The following is a 19,560-nucleotide window of genomic DNA, read 5'->3' on the forward strand; positions in this document are numbered from 1 at the left end:
GATCGTGGACTTCAGGAAACATTCTTCTCCACAGTTGCCCCTCACACTATCCAACTGCCCTGTGTCAACCGTCGAGACCTTCAAGTTCCTGGGAATCACAGTCTCCCAGGACATGGAGTGGGAAGTCAACACCATCTCCATCCTGAAAAGGGCCCGGCAGAGGATGTACCTCCTGAGGCTGCTGAGGAAGCATGGCCTGCCACAGGAGGTGCTACGACAGTTCTACACGGCAGTCATCGAATCAATCCTGTGTTCTTCCATCACGGTTTGGTTTGGGGCCGCCACAAAAAAGGACAAAAACCGACTTCAACGGACAGTTAGGACGGCGGAAAAAATCGTTGGCACCGCCCTACCCACTTTTGAGGACTTGCACACTGCAAGAATCAAGACAAGGGCACGGAAAATCCTCCTGGATCCCCCGCACCCTGCCCACCACCTTTTCCAGCTACTCCCCTCAGGCAGACGCTACAGATCCATGCGCACCAAATCCAGTAGACACTTAAACAGCTTCTTCCCTCTAGCCATTAACTCCTTAAACAGTCACTGATGTAGTCACTCTTCTTGTACTACAAATACTGCTACTGGTTACTCTAAAATGGTTCAATGATTTGTTGTTTACGATGATACTAATGCAGCGTGTTATACCGGAGACAAATTCCTTGTGTGTTCTACATACTTGGCCAATAAAGATGATTCTGATTCCGATTCTGATTTATTTAGATCGGATTGCAAATTATCTTGGATTGGATGATGGGATAAACTTCTCATCCTCGGCGACAAGTCTTAAAATCTGCAATGAGTTGACTTATGTTACATTGAGACCAAGTGCGAGTTTTGCGTTGCTGGTGTCATCGTTAACAAGATGGGACTTCGCTAAAAAAAACATGTTAAAAAGAAACACACTTGCCCCGTGTGAGGATTGAACTCACGACCTTCAGATTATAAGACTGACGCTCTACCTACTGCGCTAACGAGGCTACATGACTGGTACAAGTCATGATTGGATCACAGGCAGTAACAATTTTTGATTCGGAAATTCAGTTGCATGAGCGCACATCAACAAATCATTGATTTTTTGGGGCTGCAAAATGACGAGCAGTCAGCTCTAGAAAACTGTGGCAAATTCAAACGCAGGTTTACTGGTGTGTGGCGATGTGGCCTAATGGATAAGGCGTCTGACTTCGGATCAGAAGATTGAGGGTTCGAGTCCCTTCATGGTCAGATGATGTCTACCCTCCATCACTCTTTCTTTTATTTAGATCGGATTGCAAATTATCTTGGATTGGATGATGGGATAAACTTCTCATCCTCGGCGACAAGTCTTAAAATCTGCAATGAGTTGACTTATGTTACATTGAGACCAAGTGCGAGTTTTGCGTTGCTGGTGTCATCGTTGACAAAATGGGACTTCCCTCAAAAAAAACATGTTTAAAAGAAACACACTTGCCCCGTGTGAGGATTGAACTCACGACCTTCAGATTATGAGACTGACGCGCTACCTACTGCGCTAACGAGGCTACATGACTGGTACAAGTCATGATTGGATCACAGGCAGGAACAATTTTTGATTCGGAAATTCAGTTGCATGAGCGCACATCAACAAATCATTGATTTTTTGGGGCTGCAAAATGACGAGCAGTCAGCTCTAGAAAACTGTGGCAAATTCAAACGCAGGTTCACTGGTGTGTGGCCATGTGGCCTAATGGATAAGGCGTCTGACTTCGGATCAGAAGATTGAGGGTTCGAGTCCCTTCATGGTCAGATGATGTCTACCCTCCATCACTCTTTCTTTTATTGGGCATTGGGTCTTTCTGACCACAATTTAATCCACTTAATACCTACATACAGACAGAAACTCAAATGTGCTAAACCGGTTGTTAAGACTGTGAAAAAATGGACAGATGAAGCAAAGCTAGCTCTACAAGAATGCTTAGACTGCACTGATTGGGGCGTCTTTGAAACTTCAACGGGCACACTGGATGAATACACAGACACTGTAACATCATACATCAGTTTCTGTGAGGACATGTGTGTACCAACGAAGTCCTTCCGCTCCTTCAACAATAACAAGCCATGGTTTACTCCCAAACTCAGGCAACTCAGGAAAGAGAAAGAGGCCGCATTTAGAAGTGGAGATCGGGCACTGTACAAACACGCCCGAAACCAATTGACAAAGGAAATTAACATCGCTAAGAGAAGCTATGCAGAGAGGCTGAAAAAACAGTTCTCTGCTAACGACTCTGCATCTGTATGGAATGGCCTGAAAGCAATCACTAACTATAGAATGCCATACCCCCAAACAGTGAACAATAAGGGTCTTGCTAATGAACTAAACATGTTTTTCTGCCGATTTGAAAAGGACACCCCCATTTCCCCCACACACACACCTCTACCAGAAACTACTCTATCTACCCCTCCACCCTCTTTTTCTCCACTACAGATCCACGAACAGGACGTGAGACGGCTCTTCAAGCAGCAGAAGATCAAGAAAGCTGCGGGGCCCGACAAAGTGTCCCCCTCCTATCTGAAAGTCTGCGCTGACCAGCTGGCTACGGTCTTCACACAAATCTTCAACAGATCTCTGGAGCTGTGTGAGGTCCCATCCTGCTTCAAACAGTCTACCATCATCCCAGTTCCCAAGAAATCTGCAACATTGGAACTGAACGACTATAGGCCTGTCGCCCTGACGTCTGTGGTCATGAAGTCCTTTGAACGCCTTGTGCTGAACCACCTAAAGAACGTCACCGGACCCCTGCTGGACCCTCTCCAGTTTGCCTACCGGGCAAACAGGTCTGTGGAAGACGCAGTCAACATAGGTCTGCACTACATCCTCGAGCACCTCGACAGCACAGGGACCTATGCAATGATTCTGTTTGTGGATTTCAGCTCTGCGTTCAACACCATCATCCCGGAACTCCTCACCCCCAAACTTCTCCACCTCGGTGTGTCCCCTACGATCTGCCAGTGGATCCTCAGCTTCCTGACGGGACGGACACAACAGGTGAGACTGGGAGCAACAACATCATCAATACGCACCACCAGCACTGGAGCCCCACAGGCATGTGTCCTCTCTCCACTGCTCTTCTCTCTCTACACAAACGATTGCACCTCAACAGATCCAGCTGTCAAACTCATAAAGTTCGCAGACGACACCACGGTCATCGGTCTCATCAAAGACGGCGACGAGTCTGCGTACCGCCAACAAGTGGAGCAGCTGGAGCTCTGGTGCAGCCGACACAACCTCGGGCTGAACACGCTCAAGACTGTAGAGATGATCGTGGACTTCAGGAAACATTCTTCTCCACAGTTGCCCCTCACACTATCCAACTGCCCTGTGTCAACCGTCGAGACCTTCAAGTTCCTGGGAATCACAGTCTCCCAGGACATGGAGTGGGAAGTCAACACCATCTCCATCCTGAAAAGGGCCCGGCAGAGGATGTACCTCCTGAGGCTGCTGAGGAAGCATGGCCTGCCACAGGAGGTGCTACGACAGTTCTACACGGCAGTCATCGAATCAATCCTGTGTTCTTCCATCACGGTTTGGTTTGGGGCCGCCACAAAAAAGGACAAAAACCGACTTCAACGGACAGTTAGGACGGCGGAAAAAATCGTTGGCACCGCCCTACCCACTTTTGAGGACTTGCACACTGCAAGAATCAAGACAAGGGCACGGAAAATCCTCCTGGATCCCCCGCACCCTGCCCACCACCTTTTCCAGCTACTCCCCTCAGGCAGACGCTACAGATCCATGCGCACCAAATCCAGTAGACACTTAAACAGCTTCTTCCCTCTAGCCATTAACTCCTTAAACAGTCACTGATGTAGTCACTCTTCTTGTACTACAAATACTGCTACTGGTTACTCTAAAATGGTTCAATGATTTGTTGTTTACGATGATACTAATGCAGCGTGTTATACCGGAGACAAATTCCTTGTGTGTTCTACATACTTGGCCAATAAAGATGATTCTGATTCCGATTCTGATTTATTTAGATCGGATTGCAAATTATCTTGGATTGGATGATGGGATAAACTTCTCATCCTCGGCGACAAGTCTTAAAATCTGCAATGAGTTGACTTATGTTACATTGAGACCAAGTGCGAGTTTTGCGTTGCTGGTGTCATCGTTAACAAGATGGGACTTCGCTAAAAAAAACATGTTAAAAAGAAACACACTTGCCCCGTGTGAGGATTGAACTCACGACCTTCAGATTATAAGACTGACGCTCTACCTACTGCGCTAACGAGGCTACATGACTGGTACAAGTCATGATTGGATCACAGGCAGTAACAATTTTTGATTCGGAAATTCAGTTGCATGAGCGCACATCAACAAATCATTGATTTTTTGGGGCTGCAAAATGACGAGCAGTCAGCTCTAGAAAACTGTGGCAAATTCAAACGCAGGTTTACTGGTGTGTGGCGATGTGGCCTAATGGATAAGGCGTCTGACTTCGGATCAGAAGATTGAGGGTTCGAGTCCCTTCATGGTCAGATGATGTCTACCCTCCATCACTCTTTCTTTTATTTAGATCGGATTGCAAATTATCTTGGATTGGATGATGGGATAAACTTCTCATCCTCGGCGACAAGTCTTAAAATCTGCAATGAGTTGACTTATGTTACATTGAGACCAAGTGCGAGTTTTGCGTTGCTGGTGTCATCGTTGACAAAATGGGACTTCCCTCAAAAAAAACATGTTTAAAAGAAACACACTTGCCCCGTGTGAGGATTGAACTCACGACCTTCAGATTATGAGACTGACGCGCTACCTACTGCGCTAACGAGGCTACATGACTGGTACAAGTCATGATTGGATCACAGGCAGGAACAATTTTTGATTCGGAAATTCAGTTGCATGAGCGCACATCAACAAATCATTGATTTTTTGGGGCTGCAAAATGACGAGCAGTCAGCTCTAGAAAACTGTGGCAAATTCAAACGCAGGTTCACTGGTGTGTGGCCATGTGGCCTAATGGATAAGGCGTCTGACTTCGGATCAGAAGATTGAGGGTTCGAGTCCCTTCATGGTCAGATGATGTCTACCCTCCATCACTCTTTCTTTTATTGGGCATTGGGTCTTTCTGACCACAATTTAATCCACTTAATACCTACATACAGACAGAAACTCAAATGTGCTAAACCGGTTGTTAAGACTGTGAAAAAATGGACAGATGAAGCAAAGCTAGCTCTACAAGAATGCTTAGACTGCACTGATTGGGGCGTCTTTGAAACTTCAACGGGCACACTGGATGAATACACAGACACTGTAACATCATACATCAGTTTCTGTGAGGACATGTGTGTACCAACGAAGTCCTTCCGCTCCTTCAACAATAACAAGCCATGGTTTACTCCCAAACTCAGGCAACTCAGGAAAGAGAAAGAGGCCGCATTTAGAAGTGGAGATCGGGCACTGTACAAACACGCCCGAAACCAATTGACAAAGGAAATTAACATCGCTAAGAGAAGCTATGCAGAGAGGCTGAAAAAACAGTTCTCTGCTAACGACTCTGCATCTGTATGGAATGGCCTGAAAGCAATCACTAACTATAGAATGCCATACCCCCAAACAGTGAACAATAAGGGTCTTGCTAATGAACTAAACATGTTTTTCTGCCGATTTGAAAAGGACACCCCCATTTCCCCCACACACACACCTCTACCAGAAACTACTCTATCTACCCCTCCACCCTCTTTTTCTCCACTACAGATCCACGAACAGGACGTGAGACGGCTCTTCAAGCAGCAGAAGATCAAGAAAGCTGCGGGGCCCGACAAAGTGTCCCCCTCCTATCTGAAAGTCTGCGCTGACCAGCTGGCTACGGTCTTCACACAAATCTTCAACAGATCTCTGGAGCTGTGTGAGGTCCCATCCTGCTTCAAACAGTCTACCATCATCCCAGTTCCCAAGAAATCTGCAACATTGGAACTGAACGACTATAGGCCTGTCGCCCTGACGTCTGTGGTCATGAAGTCCTTTGAACGCCTTGTGCTGAACCACCTAAAGAACGTCACCGGACCCCTGCTGGACCCTCTCCAGTTTGCCTACCGGGCAAACAGGTCTGTGGAAGACGCAGTCAACATAGGTCTGCACTACATCCTCGAGCACCTCGACAGCACAGGGACCTATGCAATGATTCTGTTTGTGGATTTCAGCTCTGCGTTCAACACCATCATCCCGGAACTCCTCACCCCCAAACTTCTCCACCTCGGTGTGTCCCCTACGATCTGCCAGTGGATCCTCAGCTTCCTGACGGGACGGACACAACAGGTGAGACTGGGAGCAACAACATCATCAATACGCACCACCAGCACTGGAGCCCCACAGGCATGTGTCCTCTCTCCACTGCTCTTCTCTCTCTACACAAACGATTGCACCTCAACAGATCCAGCTGTCAAACTCATAAAGTTCGCAGACGACACCACGGTCATCGGTCTCATCAAAGACGGCGACGAGTCTGCGTACCGCCAACAAGTGGAGCAGCTGGAGCTCTGGTGCAGCCGACACAACCTCGGGCTGAACACGCTCAAGACTGTAGAGATGATCGTGGACTTCAGGAAACATTCTTCTCCACAGTTGCCCCTCACACTATCCAACTGCCCTGTGTCAACCGTCGAGACCTTCAAGTTCCTGGGAATCACAGTCTCCCAGGACATGGAGTGGGAAGTCAACACCATCTCCATCCTGAAAAGGGCCCGGCAGAGGATGTACCTCCTGAGGCTGCTGAGGAAGCATGGCCTGCCACAGGAGGTGCTACGACAGTTCTACACGGCAGTCATCGAATCAATCCTGTGTTCTTCCATCACGGTTTGGTTTGGGGCCGCCACAAAAAAGGACAAAAACCGACTTCAACGGACAGTTAGGACGGCGGAAAAAATCGTTGGCACCGCCCTACCCACTTTTGAGGACTTGCACACTGCAAGAATCAAGACAAGGGCACGGAAAATCCTCCTGGATCCCCCGCACCCTGCCCACCACCTTTTCCAGCTACTCCCCTCAGGCAGACGCTACAGATCCATGCGCACCAAATCCAGTAGACACTTAAACAGCTTCTTCCCTCTAGCCATTAACTCCTTAAACAGTCACTGATGTAGTCACTCTTCTTGTACTACAAATACTGCTACTGGTTACTCTAAAATGGTTCAATGATTTGTTGTTTACGATGATACTAATGCAGCGTGTTATACCGGAGACAAATTCCTTGTGTGTTCTACATACTTGGCCAATAAAGATGATTCTGATTCCGATTCTGATTTATTTAGATCGGATTGCAAATTATCTTGGATTGGATGATGGGATAAACTTCTCATCCTCGGCGACAAGTCTTAAAATCTGCAATGAGTTGACTTATGTTACATTGAGACCAAGTGCGAGTTTTGCGTTGCTGGTGTCATCGTTAACAAGATGGGACTTCGCTAAAAAAAACATGTTAAAAAGAAACACACTTGCCCCGTGTGAGGATTGAACTCACGACCTTCAGATTATAAGACTGACGCTCTACCTACTGCGCTAACGAGGCTACATGACTGGTACAAGTCATGATTGGATCACAGGCAGTAACAATTTTTGATTCGGAAATTCAGTTGCATGAGCGCACATCAACAAATCATTGATTTTTTGGGGCTGCAAAATGACGAGCAGTCAGCTCTAGAAAACTGTGGCAAATTCAAACGCAGGTTTACTGGTGTGTGGCCATGTGGCCTAATGGATAAGGCGTCTGACTTCGGATCAGAAGATTGAGGGTTCGAGTCCCTTCATGGTCAGATGATGTCTACCCTCCATCACTCTTTCTTTTATTTAGATCGGATTGCAAATTATCTTGGATTGGATGATGGGATAAACTTCTCATCCTCGGCGACAAGTCTTAAAATCTGCAATGAGTTGACTTATGTTACATTGAGACCAAGTGCGAGTTTTGCGTTGCTGGTGTCATCGTTGACAAAATGGGACTTCCCTCAAAAAAAACATGTTAAAAAGAAACACACTTGCCCCGTGTGAGGATTGAACTCACGACCTTCAGATTATGAGACTGACGCGCTACCTACTGCGCTAACGAGGCTACATGACTGGTACAAGTCATGATTGGATCACAGGCAGGAACAATTTTTGATTCGGAAATTCAGTTGCATGAGCGCACATCAACAAATCATTGATTTTTTGGGGCTGCAAAATGACGAGCAGTCAGCTCTAGAAAACTGTGGCAAATTCAAACGCAGGTTCACTGGTGTGTGGCCATGTGGCCTAATGGATAAGGCGTCTGACTTCGGATCAGAAGATTGAGGGTTCGAGTCCCTTCATGGTCAGATGATGTCTACCCTCCATCACTCTTTCTTTTATTGGGCATTGGGTCTTTCTGACCACAATTTAATCCACTTAATACCTACATACAGACAGAAACTCAAATGTGCTAAACCGGTTGTTAAGACTGTGAAAAAATGGACAGATGAAGCAAAGCTAGCTCTACAAGAATGCTTAGACTGCACTGATTGGGGCGTCTTTGAAACTTCAACGGGCACACTGGATGAATACACAGACACTGTAACATCATACATCAGTTTCTGTGAGGACATGTGTGTACCAACGAAGTCCTTCCGCTCCTTCAACAATAACAAGCCATGGTTTACTCCCAAACTCAGGCAACTCAGGAAAGAGAAAGAGGCCGCATTTAGAAGTGGAGATCGGGCACTGTACAAACACGCCCGAAACCAATTGACAAAGGAAATTAACATCGCTAAGAGAAGCTATGCAGAGAGGCTGAAAAAACAGTTCTCTGCTAACGACTCTGCATCTGTATGGAATGGCCTGAAAGCAATCACTAACTATAGAATGCCATACCCCCAAACAGTGAACAATAAGGGTCTTGCTAATGAACTAAACATGTTTTTCTGCCGATTTGAAAAGGACACCCCCATTTCCCCCACACACACACCTCTACCAGAAACTACTCTATCTACCCCTCCACCCTCTTTTTCTCCACTACAGATCCACGAACAGGACGTGAGACGGCTCTTCAAGCAGCAGAAGATCAAGAAAGCTGCGGGGCCCGACAAAGTGTCCCCCTCCTATCTGAAAGTCTGCGCTGACCAGCTGGCTACGGTCTTCACACAAATCTTCAACAGATCTCTGGAGCTGTGTGAGGTCCCATCCTGCTTCAAACAGTCTACCATCATCCCAGTTCCCAAGAAATCTGCAACATTGGAACTGAACGACTATAGGCCTGTCGCCCTGACGTCTGTGGTCATGAAGTCCTTTGAACGCCTTGTGCTGAACCACCTAAAGAACGTCACCGGACCCCTGCTGGACCCTCTCCAGTTTGCCTACCGGGCAAACAGGTCTGTGGAAGACGCAGTCAACATAGGTCTGCACTACATCCTCGAGCACCTCGACAGCACAGGGACCTATGCAATGATTCTGTTTGTGGATTTCAGCTCTGCGTTCAACACCATCATCCCGGAACTCCTCACCCCCAAACTTCTCCACCTCGGTGTGTCCCCTACGATCTGCCAGTGGATCCTCAGCTTCCTGACGGGACGGACACAACAGGTGAGACTGGGAGCAACAACATCATCAATACGCACCACCAGCACTGGAGCCCCACAGGCATGTGTCCTCTCTCCACTGCTCTTCTCTCTCTACACAAACGATTGCACCTCAACAGATCCAGCTGTCAAACTCATAAAGTTCGCAGACGACACCACGGTCATCGGTCTCATCAAAGACGGCGACGAGTCTGCGTACCGCCAACAAGTGGAGCAGCTGGAGCTCTGGTGCAGCCGACACAACCTCGGGCTGAACACGCTCAAGACTGTAGAGATGATCGTGGACTTCAGGAAACATTCTTCTCCACAGTTGCCCCTCACACTATCCAACTGCCCTGTGTCAACCGTCGAGACCTTCAAGTTCCTGGGAATCACAGTCTCCCAGGACATGGAGTGGGAAGTCAACACCATCTCCATCCTGAAAAGGGCCCGGCAGAGGATGTACCTCCTGAGGCTGCTGAGGAAGCATGGCCTGCCACAGGAGGTGCTACGACAGTTCTACACGGCAGTCATCGAATCAATCCTGTGTTCTTCCATCACGGTTTGGTTTGGGGCCGCCACAAAAAAGGACAAAAACCGACTTCAACGGACAGTTAGGACGGCGGAAAAAATCGTTGGCACCGCCCTACCCACTTTTGAGGACTTGCACACTGCAAGAATCAAGACAAGGGCACGGAAAATCCTCCTGGATCCCCCGCACCCTGCCCACCACCTTTTCCAGCTACTCCCCTCAGGCAGACGCTACAGATCCATGCGCACCAAATCCAGTAGACACTTAAACAGCTTCTTCCCTCTAGCCATTAACTCCTTAAACAGTCACTGATGTAGTCACTCTTCTTGTACTACAAATACTGCTACTGGTTACTCTAAAATGGTTCAATGATTTGTTGTTTACGATGATACTAATGCAGCGTGTTATACCGGAGACAAATTCCTTGTGTGTTCTACATACTTGGCCAATAAAGATGATTCTGATTCTGATTCTGATTTATTTAGATCGGATTGCAAATTATCTTGGATTGGATGATGGGATAAACTTCTCATCCTCGGCGACAAGTCTTAAAATCTGCAATGAGTTGACTTATGTTACATTGAGACCAAGTGCGAGTTTTGCGTTGCTGGTGTCATCGTTAACAAAATGGGACTTCGCTAAAAAAAACATGTTAAAAAGAAACACACTTGCCCCGTGTGAGGATTGAACTCACGACCTTCAGATTATAAGACTGACGCTCTACCTACTGCGCTAACGAGGCTACATGACTGGTACACGTCATGATTGGATCACAGGCAGGAACAATTTTTGATTCGGAAATTCAGTTGCATGAGCGCACATCAACAAATCATTGATTTTTTGGGGCTGCAAAATGACGAGCAGTCAGCTCTAGAAAACTGTGGCAAATTCAAACGCAGGTTCACTGGTGTGTGGCCATGTGGCCTAATGGATAAGGCGTCTGACTTCGGATCAGAAGATTGAGGGTTCGAGTCCCTTCATGGTCGGATGATGTCTACCCCGTAGGACTCTTTAATATATTTAGATTGGATTGCAAATTGTCATGGATTGAATATTGGGGATAATCTTGTTATCCTTGGCGACAAGTATGAAAAACTCCTATGAGGTGACTCGTGCTACGTTCAGACCAAGTGCAAGGTGTCGCCATTGACGCAATGTGACTTTGCGTTTGGTTGTGTGAAGCACCTTGGGTTGCCTTGTGTATGAAATGCACTCGAAAAATAAAATGGTTTGGCCTTTAAGTCTGTGTTGAGCCAGTCAAACAGGTCATGGTCAATCACAAAGGTATTTTCTTTCGCCAAAAATGACTCAAGCAGCTAGGTTACAATGACAATTTAAAAAAAAAAGTCTGAGTTGGTGATTCCGAGACCCCCGAATATGCGTCGATTCACTGTACTGACCCTGAGAGGGTTCTCGTTGAGATAGGGCGGCTCTCCCTCCACCATCTCGATGGCCATGATGCCCAGAGACCAAATGTCCACTTTGGGCCCATAGGCCTTCCTCGTGACCACCTCAGGAGCCATCCAGTACGGCGTGCCCACCATGGTGCTGCGCTTGCTCTGCTCCGGCGTGATCTGAGCGCAGAAGCCAAAGTCGGCTGCAAAGACGGACACAAAGACACTTGGAGCAAAAGGCTGAGATGGAGACTGTCGGGACGTTTGAAGCCCAAAAAAACCCACAAGTGCCGGACCCACCGAATGTCAACAAATACAAATGCATACAAGTTTATACTTATTGTATAATTGTGATTTTTAAAAATATATATAAATATACAACTTGTTCCCCCAAAATATTCTCACATTCTTGAAACACTCTCCTTCAGAAAATTGTAAACGTATTCTTGTAACATTTTTCTCCACCTGTCTTCATTTGAAATTTTCTTCATCTTCATGCTTACTGAGTTTAACCGATCCGTCCATTCCCAGCAGTACGTTGTCGCTCTTGATGTCTCGATGGATGACCTGATTGGCGTGAAGAAACTCCAGTGCCTGCAGGACCTGGATGCAAACAAACAGCATTGGCTCCACAAAGGTGTTTTGCTTTTTTTTTGTGTGATCCAGTGAAGACAGTCATTTGAAACTCTAAAACAGGTTTGAAACCATAACTTGCAAACCTAATTTGATTTTAACACCCTAATTTGGAACCGTAACTTCGGCTTGAAGCACTAATTAGAAAACCTTACTAAGGCATGAACACCGTAATTTGAAATCATAATCTTGGCTTGGAACCCTAAACCAGGCAGGAAACCCCCAATTGCCAATGGTAACCCTGGTTTAAAACCCTAATATGATTGAAATCCTAATTTGAAACCCTAACACTGTCTTGCAAACTCCATTTGAAACCCTCACACAGGCTTGACACCGTCAGATGAAACCCTAACCAGATAGGAAGTCCTAATTTGAAACCCTTACTTTGTCTTGAAACCCTATCCCGGGATTAAAGACATAATCTAAAACCCTAAGCATGGATCAAAGCCCTAATTTGAAACTGCAACCCTGACTTTGAACCATATTTTGATTCCCTCACCTGGTTTGAAACCAGAATTTGAAATCTCGAGACGGTCTTGAAACCACAACTAAAACTTTCAGGCGAGTTTGAAATATCAATTTCAAATTCTAACCCAGGCTTTAAACCCTAATTTGAAACCTTCAATTTGTCTTGAAACCCTAATTTGAAACCCAAACCCTGTCTTGAAATTCTCATTTGAAATCCTAACCAAGTCTCGGGTCTCTAATTTGAAACTCTAACCCTGTTTAAAAGGCCTAGTTTGAAACCCTAACTCAGGCATGGAGGCCTAATTTCAAACCCTACTCCAGACTCCGCACCTTTAATTAAAATCCTTGATAGAAATGTTGAAACATGACTTAAAAGATGGCCACTACACTGAATACGTTTCCCGAAGAGGAAGCATGTGACCATCGTGTCTGATTCAATGAAGCGCCCGCCAGAGCGTTTCCATGAGGACAGGCTGCGGTTACAAAGAAAAGAATCCCGGGCATATTTTCCAGCTTGCGTCGTCGCAAGAGTGGAAGCGGACCCGAAGTGAAATGAGCGTCGCCGGAACAAACCTCTCTGCAGACGGCTGCGATCTGGGCCTCGTCCATGCACGTCTCCGTCACCACGTCGGTCAAGGAGCCACCCGCCAGGTACTCCATCACCACAAACAGCTCCTCGCCAACCAGGAAACTGCAACACGAAATGCACACGCTTGATATGTTTATTCAAAAACACCCCATTTCAAACCTTAACCCAGACTTGACACCAAATTCCAAACCCAGAAACCAGAATTGAAACGATAATTTCAAACGTTTTATGTGATATTCACTGACAAAGATGAAAACAAAGGACATTTTCGCTATAACTACAGTTAGTTTGAAAGCACTTTATCAACGGAAAATGTTGTTTCAGTTAGTTTTCTTTTTACTTTTAAAGCATTTTTGTTTTGAAGTTCATTTCGTAAACAATTCGAGTTTTAGTTACTGTTTTAGTTATTCGCGAACTCAGATCATCTTGCTTGAAACTGTAATCTTTGAAACAATCACAGCGATCCCTCGCTATATCGCACTTCATTCATCACGGCTTCACTACATCGCAGTTTTTTTTTCTCCACAGTGCTGTATTCAGAAAAAAAATGCCAAATGACTCAAGAGGTTTTGCACATGGCTGTACGCATGACTGGTTCCCGGCGCGACGTCAACTAATGACAGGTTGGTTAGTTGGTGCTGATTTCCTTGTACCTGTCGACAAAATTGACAATGTTGGGATTCTTCATCTCCTTCATGACCAGGATCTCGTTGATGATCAGCTCTTTCTTGGGCTGCTTCTGCAAGTTGATCTGCTTGATGGCCACCTGCGCGGCAAGTACAAAGTACAAGTCCAACATACACTTCAATACACGGAACATGTGTCGGGCAGAAATCCAAACGTGTATGTTCAAGTATGGTCATTCCCAAAAAATAAATAAATTGTGTTATTGGTCTGTCCCCACGTCGTCTGTTTTCCTTACGCAATATAATCCAAATTTACGAAAAGTGAGATGTCGCTGTACAATATGTTAATACCAACTTGAATGATGCAGGGTTTAATAACTCGAGCAAGATGGCGGTTTTGGAGATTTTCTGAAAAGAGTCATTTTGGCGACACTGACGATAGAGATACAGTACGTCACGATACAGTATCACAGTTCCATACCTCCTGCCCCGTAGCAACATCTATGGCCGTGTAGACGGTTCCAGATGCTCTGTAAATACAGAAAAAGCAAAGCAACAGGTGACGTGATTCGAATGGCCAACAGTGATTAAAAACACGCTGCAGTGCAACCCCGCATTTGAAGCCTCGGCTCAAAATCCTGATTCGAAACCCTAACCCAGGATTCAATCAGTAATTTAATTTTAAAACTGGAACCCACAACCCTGTGCATGAAACCCCAATCCAGGCCTAAAACCCGCATTGGTAAACCCAAACCCTTGATTGAAATATTAATTTGAAACCTTTATCATTACGTGAAACTCAAATTTGAATCACTATTTGAAACCCTCATTTAAAACCAGAACCCTGTCATTGGTTCTGGATACCCCAATGCGGACATTTGAAGCCGCGACGGTTAGGTTAGCTACAGTTAGGGCCTTTACTGAGACCTAACCCTATCTTGAAACCTTAACTCAGGATAGCAACTTTACAGGAAACCCTAATCCAGGTTTGAAAGCCAAATTTAAAACCCTGAAATTTGCTTGAAACCCAACTTTGAAAATCTAATTCAAGATAGATGCCTAACTTGAAGCCTTAATTTAACATCTAAAGCCTACTTCAGGTTTGAAACCCAAACCTTTGCTCGAAACCCTCATCAAGGATGCCAAACTCAAAGTTGGCTCCACATCTCCTCCAGAAAGTCATGTCCTCACCCTTGTCCGATCTTCTCGTATCGAGTGTATTTCTTCTTTGGATCTCCGATGCTAACGATCGTTCCTAAAGGACAACAAATACGAAACCCAATCAGTTTCTTCCGCGCGGTGCCATTTCACCAGCGAGCAGGCTGTCTTACTGAGTTTCTCCATGATTTCCTCGTCCGTCATTTTGCCGCCTTTCTTCTTCTGCCTGTCGGCCACCTTGGAGACCGCGTCGCCCTCCGGAGGCGGGAGAGGGTCGATCACTGACCGCGTGTAAACCTGAGAGATGACCAAAGGATAACTCATGAGCATGCAAATGAGCTAAGACCTCCACCAAGACCGAACGGTTCACGCGTAAGCGGGCACTCCAATGGCATAATTGGACAAAATGTGAATGACTTGCATTGTTTTTCATGAACACTTAGACCCACTATGCCACTGTAATTTAATGTTGGTCATGTTGATGGCACTCGGGAGTGCTCGCTATTTTTGTCGGTCGTCCTTGGTGTAAAAGGTCTGAGAACAACTGTTCCACTCTACTGCTCTTTTCGCACCACTCACCGACTTGGTGTGTTCCGGCCTGGGCGCCACGACGGGCGGCGGCGTGTCGTCGTCATCGTCGTCATCAGCGTCTTTGCCGCCCGGCGAGGAGCTGCTGGTGACCTGCTTAGCCTGCGCAGGAGGAGGAGAAGTACAAGTTTGTGAAGCAACTGATAAGCATATTTTAACCTGACCGATCGGCGGGCGCTCACCGACGGTGAATCTTTATCTGCGTGGGTGGTGGAACGAGGCAAACAAATGAAGGTTCTTGCTTGGAAACGTGTGATGGTATTGCAGAGAAAGGAAGGTGAGGAGACTGACCTGAGGCTGAGAAGCTGAGGTATTTCTGCTTCCCGCTGGTGGAGTCATAGAACTTGAGGATATCCAAGACCGCCTGGGGATTCTGCTTCTGTTCAGATTTGCTGATGTTGGAGGTTTGGAGGAGACGGGCCCATTGCTCCGGCATGCCCTGGAGATCAGAAATTAGGGATTTGAGTCATGAAACCTATCCCTGACTTAAAACCATGGCCTCTTGCCCTTGCTTGAAACCTTAACCCCGACTGTGTTCTGATCTAAAATGTTCATGCTGTCCCCTTACCGTGAACTCTCCAGTGACGGCATCAAAGCCCACGTGGATGGTGTGTTCAAAGTCAGACGGGGAGGAGATCTCCGGCCTATCCTTGTCCCGGTCCTTCTTCCTACCTCCTGCAAGGCAACATGTCCATGTTAACTGGTTAGCTGTGTGTGTGTGTGTGTGTGTGTGTGTGTGTGTGTGTGTGTGTGTGTGTGTGTGTGTGTGTGTGTGTGTGTGTGTGTGTGTGTGTGTGCGTGCGTGTCACCTTTCTCCGAGGCAAAAATTGAGATGATCTTGTTTCTGGATTTGCGCTCCTCAGGCACGGACGGAAGCGGCCGAGAGCTATGATTGGTCGACTGGGAGTCCTTGGCTCCTCCTCCTTGGCTACTCATCCTGACAGGGGGGGCGGGGGGCTTGTCCTCGCACAGTCCGCTGTCGCACATCTACACACGCTTGGACCTGGAGAGAAAAACATACGCAGAGATAAATTGAGCATGCTCAACGTGGTTTTTTTTTGTTTTTTTTAAATCAAATCCAAACTGGCACACCAGCAGGCGTGCTTTTATTTTGAAGGGCTGACTTTACCGGCCACAGGAGGTTTAATCCGAACGATGCCCGTGTATATTGCCAGTCAAATGAGGAAGGTCACAATCGCAGGGTGTTTGTTGCCGGCGGTTTTGAATAAAAGCTTTGCAACATGCTGTTCGTTTGAAGCCCTTGAAAGCTCACTTGATGAGGTCCGTGATTACACCTCAAATTGCAAACACCAGAACGAGTACAAGTATATTACATGTTTGGCCAAGTTTGCACGACCCTGGATGTCCCAGTGGCAAGCACACCGAGCAAGAGGATTTTTTTTTTTGTCCAGCTAGCTGGAAATATCGTCACGTTCCAGTAGACTTCACCCGGCCCCTGTCAATGGTCTTGTGGCCTAACATGTAAGTTCTGCAAAACCTCTGGATGAGCTGTCCGTTGTCAGTAAAGATAGACTGCAAAGTATTGCCTCCTTCTGTGATTTACAACACAAAAATTAGACTGCTATACTGAAAAAATATGAGTGACATGTCACCAGCTACTTGTCGCCCTCCGGAGGCGGGAGAGGGTCGATCACTGACCGCGTGTAAACCTGAGAGATGACCAAAGGATAACTCATGAGCATGCAAATGAGCTAAGACCTCCACCAAGACCGAACGGTTCACGCATAAGCGGGCACTCCAATGGCATAATTGGACAAAATGTGAATGACTTGCATTGGGCAAAGGTCCTGTAACAAAAAAAATCAAAAGTCACACAACCCCGAATGATAAGAGCATGAGTTTTACAGAAATGAGAGAGTCTCCTCATGTAGCTGCATGTTGTCAGCCACAATGAAAAGCAACAAACCACAATCAGAAAAGCAGAAGCGCTTTCATGGCCTCGTAAAGTGGCCTTATTTTTTTTGCTGTGACATCACAAACAGGAAACAGGAAGTGTTTTGTGAATTGGATGTAAAAAAAGGAAAGAAAAACACAAACAAAGGAAAAAGACTTTGGCATGATTTTCCAAAAAGGCCCTTCATCCCATCCCGACAACCCAGAAAGCGAAAACGGACATACAAGCGACCACTCCGCCGATATCATTCATCTCATCTTTGACGATGGCGACCAGGCACTAACCTTCTGATGCCTCTTCTGTCTTACAGAAGACCCAAGAGCCGTTAGTTCTACGTCCCTCTTTCTTTGCTGCGTTTACCTACCACTGAGCGCCCTGGCTCATGCCAGCCCCTTACCTTAACACTTTTTGCAAGGCAGGTCTGAGCTGGCCGCCTCATTCCACAGCGACGGTACACTGGGCAAGTGTATACTTGCCTGGGCCCAGATAGGATTCCATTGCTCCGGGGCACACACACATAGAAAGAGTGATTCCTATTGTCGATCTGATCTAATGATCTGAGTTGGCCCCGAGCGATAAAAATGAGCTAATAGTGCACTCGCCTGACCTGTGAGGGGACAGCATGCGATCAGTTCCCACTCAGTGACGAAGTCGATGTGGATGTGAGTGGTTGTTCGCCTCTATATGTGCCCTGCGACCCACTGGCGGCCAGTTCAGGGTGTAGTCCGCCTTCCACCCGAAGTCAGCTGGGATAGGCTCCAGCAACCCCCGTGACCCTGTTCAAGGATAGGTGGTGTTGAAAATAGATGGATTTTTTTAGAGGCTTTCATAGTTAGAAGCATGTCCCTGCTGATGTTTATTTCTTATACAGGGTTCTACATTACGGAGACATGTCCTTCAAAATCTATCTGGATCAGAAGATTTTATTTTGTATAACCACTTGATGAATTCAACACACCATTTTTTTCCCAGGTGGTGTAACCAGCACTCGTCCTGTATATTCATGAGATAATATAAGTTTCAATGATTTCATAGAAAGGACACTTTGATCCTCTCCTCTTTCATCTATAACTGCTTCAGACAACAAAGTGTATGCAGAAAATTGGTGAAGATTGCACGACTGTCTGTGTCCTATGTGTTGTGTTGTGTTATTTTGACTTCAAAATGGCGCCGCGAGAGTGGCTGCCTTTCCAGCAGCTCCTATATTTTGTTGTTCTACTTCTTGCTTTCATAACTTTGCTGCTGTGAATTGGGAATTTCTCCATTGCGAGACTAATAAAGGTTTTCTTATCTTATCTTATCTTATATTTTATTGGTGCCAAACACTAACGATGAACTGAGGGGAGGAGCTTCTTGCAGGCAATAGCTTTTAGTAGTAAAAAGTGGTTTGGCGCCATCATGTGGCAACTACAGACAATAAACTTTTTTTTTTTATGTGGGAGTCAATCACTCACCGGTTCTAGCAACTATTTATCAATCGACATGTGGAATTTTTAGACCTGGGCTGTCCTGTATGCGTCTAAGCCAGTATTTTGATGAGGTTTGAATTGGATTCATTGTTCTGCCCTAATTTTTGACTATTTCCCAGCCCCATACACATTTACACACAACACACCAAGCTGTTTACAGGAAGTGACCAGCGTGGTCTCTTTGTTGGGCTTCTGTAGAAGGAAATGGTGTGGAGGACTTCCTGAAAGGTGCAACGACGCCCGTGCACTCGCGCCCAACAGACTGAGAGACAAACACACCCACACATGACGACTAGACTCCTGCGACCGCTCCGGTCAAAACTCAAGTATATAAACACCACCTGGCCACTCACCTCCACATCCTGTTATTCAACCACACAACACTGCAAAAGCCGGCGTGTAATCACCTTTTTGCCTCCATGTTCTGTACAAGTTTCCAGTTTCTACGGTGAAAATGGTAGTGGCTCTAATGCAGACCAGGCCATGGACTCCTGTCAGAAAAGACCCAACCATCTATTCTTGGGCCTCCAGTCCAGAAACAACTGGTGCTAGTGGAAAGCAAACTTTGATGATCAATAGAGTATTGAAATAGATACGTCAGAGGAATTGAGTGGTGAAATGTTAACTGTCAATTGGTTTATTATTTCCAATAATTTGGTAATTATA

At 46.2% G+C, this 19,560-nt stretch overlaps 1 protein-coding gene and 14 non-coding genes across 19 annotated transcripts in view; 7 read left to right on the forward strand and 8 right to left on the reverse strand.

Annotated features, from left to right (window-relative positions):
• LOC147196625 (serine/threonine-protein kinase PAK 2-like) overlaps positions 1–19,560 on the reverse strand; it is a 51,293-nt gene that overhangs the window by 30,551 nt on the left and 1,182 nt on the right. The window contains exons 2-16 of one of the 5 annotated variants that reach the window (XM_086127025.1): positions 19,302–19,442; positions 18,033–18,201; positions 17,823–17,925; positions 16,320–16,513; positions 16,079–16,185; positions 15,802–15,949; positions 15,693–15,709; positions 15,502–15,612; positions 15,096–15,219; positions 14,956–15,019; positions 14,246–14,294; positions 13,792–13,904; positions 13,123–13,240; positions 11,952–12,051; positions 11,455–11,651 (exon numbers count right to left, since the gene is read on the reverse strand). In XM_086127025.1, coding sequence (XP_085983151.1) covers positions 11,455–11,651; positions 11,952–12,051; positions 13,123–13,240; positions 13,792–13,904; positions 14,246–14,294; positions 14,956–15,019; positions 15,096–15,219; positions 15,502–15,612; positions 15,693–15,709; positions 15,802–15,949; positions 16,079–16,185; positions 16,320–16,497 — 1,326 coding nt within the window. In that variant the 5' untranslated portion in view covers positions 16,498–16,513; positions 17,823–17,925; positions 18,033–18,201; positions 19,302–19,442. Of the gene's footprint in view, positions 1–11,454; positions 11,652–11,951; positions 12,052–13,122; positions 13,241–13,791; positions 13,905–14,245; positions 14,295–14,955; positions 15,020–15,095; positions 15,220–15,501; positions 15,613–15,692; positions 15,710–15,801; positions 15,950–16,078; positions 16,186–16,319; positions 16,514–17,709; positions 17,926–18,032; positions 18,202–19,301; positions 19,443–19,560 lie in introns of those variants that run through there. The other 4 variants (XM_086127021.1, XM_086127022.1, XM_086127024.1 and 1 more) reach the window with 4 other exon arrangements.
• On the reverse strand, positions 905–977 carry trnai-uau (transfer RNA isoleucine (anticodon UAU)). The gene has a single exon. It is a non-coding gene; the product is annotated as a tRNA-Ile (tRNA).
• Positions 1,149–1,221, forward strand: trnar-ucg (transfer RNA arginine (anticodon UCG)). Its single transcript has one exon. It is a non-coding gene; the product is annotated as a tRNA-Arg (tRNA).
• On the reverse strand, positions 1,445–1,517 carry trnam-cau (transfer RNA methionine (anticodon CAU)). Its single transcript has one exon. It is a non-coding gene; the product is annotated as a tRNA-Met (tRNA).
• On the forward strand, positions 1,689–1,761 carry trnar-ucg (transfer RNA arginine (anticodon UCG)). The gene has a single exon. It is a non-coding gene; the product is annotated as a tRNA-Arg (tRNA).
• trnai-uau (transfer RNA isoleucine (anticodon UAU)) lies at positions 4,178–4,250 on the reverse strand. The gene has a single exon. It is a non-coding gene; the product is annotated as a tRNA-Ile (tRNA).
• trnar-ucg (transfer RNA arginine (anticodon UCG)) lies at positions 4,422–4,494 on the forward strand. Its single transcript has one exon. It is a non-coding gene; the product is annotated as a tRNA-Arg (tRNA).
• trnam-cau (transfer RNA methionine (anticodon CAU)) lies at positions 4,718–4,790 on the reverse strand. Its single transcript has one exon. It is a non-coding gene; the product is annotated as a tRNA-Met (tRNA).
• trnar-ucg (transfer RNA arginine (anticodon UCG)) lies at positions 4,962–5,034 on the forward strand. The gene has a single exon. It is a non-coding gene; the product is annotated as a tRNA-Arg (tRNA).
• trnai-uau (transfer RNA isoleucine (anticodon UAU)) lies at positions 7,451–7,523 on the reverse strand. Its single transcript has one exon. It is a non-coding gene; the product is annotated as a tRNA-Ile (tRNA).
• trnar-ucg (transfer RNA arginine (anticodon UCG)) lies at positions 7,695–7,767 on the forward strand. Its single transcript has one exon. It is a non-coding gene; the product is annotated as a tRNA-Arg (tRNA).
• On the reverse strand, positions 7,991–8,063 carry trnam-cau (transfer RNA methionine (anticodon CAU)). Its single transcript has one exon. It is a non-coding gene; the product is annotated as a tRNA-Met (tRNA).
• On the forward strand, positions 8,235–8,307 carry trnar-ucg (transfer RNA arginine (anticodon UCG)). Its single transcript has one exon. It is a non-coding gene; the product is annotated as a tRNA-Arg (tRNA).
• trnai-uau (transfer RNA isoleucine (anticodon UAU)) lies at positions 10,724–10,796 on the reverse strand. Its single transcript has one exon. It is a non-coding gene; the product is annotated as a tRNA-Ile (tRNA).
• Positions 10,968–11,040, forward strand: trnar-ucg (transfer RNA arginine (anticodon UCG)). The gene has a single exon. It is a non-coding gene; the product is annotated as a tRNA-Arg (tRNA).

The sequence above is a fragment of the Hippocampus guttulatus genome, chromosome 13, assembly GCF_054856545.1.
Source record: "Hippocampus guttulatus isolate MCC_2025c chromosome 13, RoL_Hgut_1.0, whole genome shotgun sequence".
Taxonomy (NCBI): domain Eukaryota; kingdom Metazoa; phylum Chordata; class Actinopteri; order Syngnathiformes; family Syngnathidae; genus Hippocampus; species Hippocampus guttulatus.